The sequence below is a fragment of the Vigna unguiculata genome, chromosome 4 (assembly GCF_037176805.1).
Source record: "Vigna unguiculata cultivar grain cowpea cultivar isolate G323 ecotype 2 chromosome 4, ASM3717680v1, whole genome shotgun sequence".
In the NCBI taxonomy this organism is placed as follows: Eukaryota; Viridiplantae; Streptophyta; class Magnoliopsida; order Fabales; family Fabaceae; genus Vigna; species Vigna unguiculata.
This window is the reverse complement of record NC_140795.1, coordinates 2,521,183-2,527,297: the sequence shown is the minus strand read 5'-3', so window position 1 is coordinate 2,527,297 and position 6,115 is coordinate 2,521,183. Positions and strand designations below refer to the sequence as shown.

The following is a 6,115-nucleotide window of genomic DNA, read 5'->3' as shown; positions in this document are numbered from 1 at the left end:
AATACAAACTTTAAGGTCTTTCATTTACATTTTATATATTTTGACAATCTTGTAAGTATTTGTGTATAAGGGTTAGAGTATCCCCAAGTACTCTATTATATAAGTATACATATTTTTGTAAAAAAAAAAAAAAAACAGAACCAGAAAGAAGAATGTCAGAACCCTCTGACCAAATAGTGAGTTTGGTTTAAGGTCACTACTGCCTAAGAGGCTTCACCAACAATAACAAGATATAAACAATCCAAGCCTCTATTGATTATATTCTTAATTCCACAAACGGAACCAAAGGGAACACGTTTTGGTAACGAAAATGAACAGAAAAAAAGATACTAACAACTAACGATTATCGAAAAAAGAAAAAGTTATCTCAAGCACAAATCCTACATATACATAAGATTAAAATTTAAAAGGCCGGAGGGGGAGGATGATGACGATGCGGCGGAGGACGAGGAGGACGACTATGCCGAGGTGGATTATGCAGAGGTGAAGGAGGTGGACTTGGCATCACACCCAGTTTTCTCACTTCCATATCTGCAATTTAAGATCACAGGATTTTATTAACCGTTCAAGACACATAATATATGCTTCTAAATTCAAGAAAATCCATGGACTAATACCAATTCATTATCCACCAAACCCTAATGACAGTGATAGTGATCTTACAATTTTAAACACATGTATAGACAAACCTGCACTAACTGGAGTAACCCGTGAAAGGAAAGAAAAGGCGATTGCTAGCAGAATAAGGAAAGAAACAAAATTAGAAGAAACACCGATCCAAGACATATTCCACTGTATTATTTTGAAGGCTGAAACCAAATTTGTATACCAGCCCTGTTACTAATCACGCAATTTATAATGCATCTTAATTATATTTATTCGAGCTTTCGGTGAAATTTCCAATAGATGATAACGACAACAACTTATGATGAAGTGGTAGGTGTTCTTCAGTATATATTATAGTAACAATAATGGAAGACATGCCACAATTGTTGCCTAAAAAGATAGAAAAGCAATAAGGTATTTAGCCTTTTATATATTCCCAGTGATTAAGCACTAACATAAAAAGAAACTTCTAGCCACCCCTACAATATTCTACCTAAAAGATCACATAATGTTTCAAATCTGTCACTACAAATTGACTTCTGAAAAATATAGCAGCAGTCAAAATATAATATTATTAGAGTTGGGTAATTTGACTACCACTATTATTCAAAAGGTTATTTGTAATATATATATATATATATATATATATATATATATATATATATATATATATATATATATATATATATATATATTTTTTTTTTAAATGTAACTTTAAATTATATAAAACGACTTAACCAATTCGTGATTTTAACATTTTAATAATTAAAAATATTTGTGTTAATGTCCTGTTACGGTTTATTTACTAAAATGGTTTAGATAGTTTTAAAAAATTACAAGTTTGGTTAAATTATGTGAAGGATATGACTTCGAATTGAAGTTGTCATGCACAAGACAACTTTCATTTGAAATAATTAATTTATTCATTTTGTATTTTATATGAAGTGCTAGCACAAACGATTTCAGTTCAGTTGATTTTTTTTTCTTTTTTTCATGAAAGTTGTATTTACATTACAAAAAAATGTCGTATTAAAATGTAAGAAGAAGAAGAAGAATGTCAGAACCCTCTGACCAAATAGTGAGTTAGTTTCAGATCACTGCCCAAGACGCTTCACTAACAATAACAAAATCCATTGATTATATTTCTAATTCCACAAACTGAAACAACCTCTGAAATACTTTAACACGTTTTGTATTCAATATGCAAGTAAAAAACCTATAATACTGTAAAGATACATATAAACAAAATAGCTAGCTTGATTCCACATGTGTTTTGTTGATGCATGATCAAACAAAATGAAAATTTAAATAGCTGGAGGAGGAGCAGAATGAGGAGGCCCAAGATAAGGAGGTAGAGTACTCCAAGATGGACTACGCGCAGGTGAAGGAGGTGGACTTGGCATCACACCCAGTTTTCTCACTTTCAGATCTGCAAATTAAGATCACACCACGTTGATATATGCTTCTAACTTGAAGAAAATGTAGTTTTACTTTACGTGGTAAACACTTACATCGACTAATTAATTCATCATCTATCTACCAAACACTATAATGACAGTGATAATGATCTTACAATCTTGAATGAGGTAGACAAACCTGCATTAACTGGAGCAAGCTGTGCCAAGAAAGAAAAGGCGATTGCTAAGAGAACAAGGAAAGATACAAAATTGGAAGAAACACTGATCCTAGCCATTTTCCACTCTATTATGAACGCTGAAACCAAATTTCTGTGATGTTTGTTCCTAATCACGCACTTTTATAATGTATCTTAATTATTTATTCGAGCTTTCGGTGAAACTCAGTATATTAGGCAGCATAATATTATTGTATTAATAATAATGGCACCAGTTGTTGACTAAAGCTATAAAAGCGACAAGGTATTAGGGTTTTATGCACTGAGAAAAGTAAAATCCCAGTGATTAGGCACTAACACAAAAAGTAAGGAAAAAAAGGACTTCTAGCAACCCCAAATATATTGTTCAGACCAATACTGGTTGGTCTTGGAAACCCTCTTATAACAACCAATATGACCGACTAAAAAAACCCTCCTACTTTATCATTACTTTACCCTACCGTGAGGTTGTTACAATTCTCAACGTTAAAAATGTGCTTCATCACTTCTAACACATTCTTAATATATATATATATATATATATATATATATATATATATATATTGCATTTTCACACTTTAAATAGTATGTTAGGATAATATTTGCTAATTTTTTTTTCTCTTTTAATCTTTATTTTTTTTATTTCTTTATTTTTTGGTTGACCTATTTTAGTAAGTGAAAATATTTTTGAAACACATATAATCTTATATAATATTACTTCACGTGCACTAAATTTCAAAGAACGAATATTGAAAATAAATAATATCAATAAAATTATTAAAACACAATAAGAAAACTTCTAAATACTAACTAATTTTAATGATTAATTATTTTTATAATAATTACATTGAACAATTTAGATATTAATTTAAAAATTTAAAAATTTATTATTTACTAAAATGGTCAATAAAAAGAATTATAATTAATCATTAAATTGACTGTTAAAATTAGTTACAAAAGTTTGACTATCAAAAGTAAATTATTTCTAAATTAGTCTGACGAAGTACGTATAAAATTTTAGGATGTATGTTTGCGAAAAGAAAAAAAAAAAGAGAAAACCTCTGATAGCATGTGACATGATATTGAATCAGAAGAGAGAGAGAACATTGCACGAATATTGCATAGTATTATTAAGAGCTGTATAAATTTATCAGGAGAATGAGGAGAGTGACGAGGAGGATGTCGTGGTGGATGAGGTAACGCAGGTAACGCAGGTATTCGTGGGAGGGCATGAGTGGGTGCAGGAGGTGGATTTGGGTGGGAACCTAAATTTATCATCTTCAGATCTGCACATTTTAAACACACAAAATTCTTAGCTTTAAACATTGAAGAATGCTCACTTTTAGAAATTAAACACCTAAGATTATATATGCAGTAATGATGAATTTCTTAAATTTACCAAGTACATACAACAATACGAAACAATTACATTCTAAGACAAACAAGTTACAAGATAGCATAAACCAAAGAAAACAGCAACAATGGCATAAAAAGGCAGCACCTGCATTGATTGGACTAAGGTGTGCAACGAAAGTGAAGCAGATTATTGACAGAATCAGAAAAGACACAGATACACAACAAACACTTCTCCCACCCATCTCTCAGTGACTATACAGTGCACACGTTATAACTTATATATAATAGCTGAAACCAAATTCATGTATAAAATAATCATGCTTAGTAGTCATAGAGATTTATAATGTCAAAGAAAACAATGGATTCTATCTTATTTTAGTTTGATCTTTGAATAAGAACTTTTCCACAGAAAATGACCCCAATTACAGTCATGATATGATGTGGCCGGTTCTTTTACAATATATATCTATCATGACCTTATTTATAAATATGACATTTTTTTTTAATATTAGTGGATATTAACTTTTGACATATATCTTAATAGAAAAAAATAATTGTAAATAATGTTAGGTTTTATTATATAATTTTAATTTACTATCCTTATTATATTAGACTACGTAAAAATTAGTGTTGTCGCGGATGTATCTATATTTTTTTTATATTGCATATTAAATTAATAATATATAAATTTATTAAGTTAATATATAAGAGAAAAAAATAATTGAAATAATAAGAAATATTCAAATATTAGCGGTACAAACTATAAGTATGATGAAAAAAAAAGGAAAATTTTATACAAAATATTATAACAGTTAAAATTATATTTGTTAATAATTATATTAATAAATGTAAAGTAGAAATTAAAGTTATATACACAAAAAAGAAATATCCTCTTTCTTTACATATAGGTATGCATAATTTTATTTACTATGTTATTACATTAGTATGTAATGATTTTTCATATACCAATATAAAAATTTTGTCATAGATTTGTCATAATAAAATATATGAGGATTGGCTTGATCCATTTAATTAGAGATGGCAACAAATCAAATTGGATACAAATTGTATCTACTTACTCAATTCTATAATTTGTATTCCGTTTTTCGCACTTTCACTACTCTTTCCTTTCCCACGTACATGAATAATAAACACAGAGTTAGTTTGTTTATTTTGGCTTTTTTGTTTTTTCTGGGTTCTTTTGACCAGTTATTTGTAAATTTTGGTCGTTTGAATTTTTTTTTTGTGTGAAATAGGGATAAGTCGTTATAGGGGAGGACGACATTAAAGGGGAAGTCGTCCTCCCAAAGCCGGTTTTAACTTTTTTTTTAAAACAAAATCGTCATGCATTTGCACGGTTTCGTTGAAAATATGAGATTAAAGTCGTGCTCAGGGCTGAAGACTTCACTTTCAGCAACTCCCGTTGTCAAAGGGAGCATGGCACAAGTCCTTCACCAACAGCTCCCAGTAAATCACGTACCGGGATCGACTTCGTGTCTGCGAAGCTCGTGTACTCCACCACGCTCGTGTTGAACTCCTTCAACAGCACCAAGGTGTTCTCCATGGCGTTTTGCAGCTCTGACTCGTCCGTTTTGTCAGAGTCAATGCTCAGAAACACATTCTTTCTCCTCACGAAGCGAAACTGTGGGGCGTTGTTGTGGAACCCTGTCACTTGGAGCACATCGCCCACACAGTAACAGTCAAAAAAGTGAATGTGAGGAAGACTTCAACCTCAGATTTCCAGAAACCGTGCAAGCGTATGACGATTTTGTTTTTATTTTTAAAAGAAAAAATAAAACCGGCTTTGGGGAGGACGACTTCCCCTTTAATGTCGTCCTTCCCCACGACGACTTATCCCTATTTCCCAAAAAAAAAAATTCAAACGACCCAATTTTACAAATAACTAGTCAAAAGGATCCAGAAAAACAAAAAAGTCGTTTATTTTCTATTTCCTTCTTCTTTTGTTCCACTATATTTTATTCATTTCTTGCTTTTTTTTTCTATTTTTCTATTGATGTTCTTGTGAGTTTGTATATAATTTAAAAAATGAAAGAAAAATAAATAAATTTTGTTCACTATATAAGAGAATCTTCATTATATTATTATAGATGGACGGGGAAAAGAAATAGGTTGATTCTTGTAAGGCCCGTTAAGATTGTTCCTTATCTTTCAGCCCTAAACTGAAAGGGTTGTCCTGGTAAGTGGGCCTAAGGGCTAGCCCACTAGATAAAATCATCATTCGTTGCCCTAAGCCTCACTTTTCACTCATTTTCACAGAACCTAGGTCTGCAGTCGTCAACCCCTCTGCTAGGGTTTGTTCACTGTCACGTTGAGCTAAGGAAGATTGCTACTCCATCTCCATAGTTCATTCTTAGAGCTGTTGTAACCGTGGTCGTGCCGCCAGGATCTCTACTAAGCTTTTCCAGGTACGGAGAAGTTAGAGTTTTTGAGTCTTGAACGATTTTCTGGCTGGTTTGATGTTTGTTGGGTATTGCATGAACTGTATGTCTGTGATGAATGTGTGAACGATCTTGGACTATT

General features: G+C 31.4%; 1 protein-coding gene across 2 annotated transcripts; it reads right to left on the bottom strand.

Moving 5' to 3' along the window:
* Positions 1–233: 233 nt before the first annotated feature.
* LOC114181537 (uncharacterized) lies at positions 234–2,418 on the bottom strand. Of its 2 annotated transcripts, none has more exons than XR_003603832.2 (2): positions 690–1,200; positions 234–531 (listed from the first exon to the last, which is right to left on the bottom strand). XR_003603832.2 is itself a non-coding variant. In XM_028068013.2 (2 exons), the coding sequence occupies exons 1-2, from the start codon at positions 2,297–2,299 to the stop codon at positions 404–406; spliced, it is 225 nt and encodes a 74-aa protein (XP_027923814.1). In that variant the 5' UTR covers positions 2,300–2,418; the 3' UTR covers positions 234–403. The 2 variants fall into 2 exon arrangements, 1 of the variants encoding a protein (XP_027923814.1); XM_028068013.2 differs by lacking the exon at positions 690–1,200 and adding an exon at positions 2,203–2,418.
* Positions 2,419–6,115: the final 3,697 nt, after the last annotated feature.

Bases quoted from the DNA above. Each gene is read 5' to 3' on its own strand.
- LOC114181537 (XM_028068013.2), bottom strand. From the start codon at position 2,299: ATGGCTAGGATCAGTGTTTCTTCCAATTTTGTATCTTTCCTTGTTCTC. The intron at 532-2,202 runs GTTTGTCTACCT...CTTAAATTGCAG, and splicing joins GCTTGCTCCAGTTAATGCAG to ATATGGAAGTGAGAAAACTG.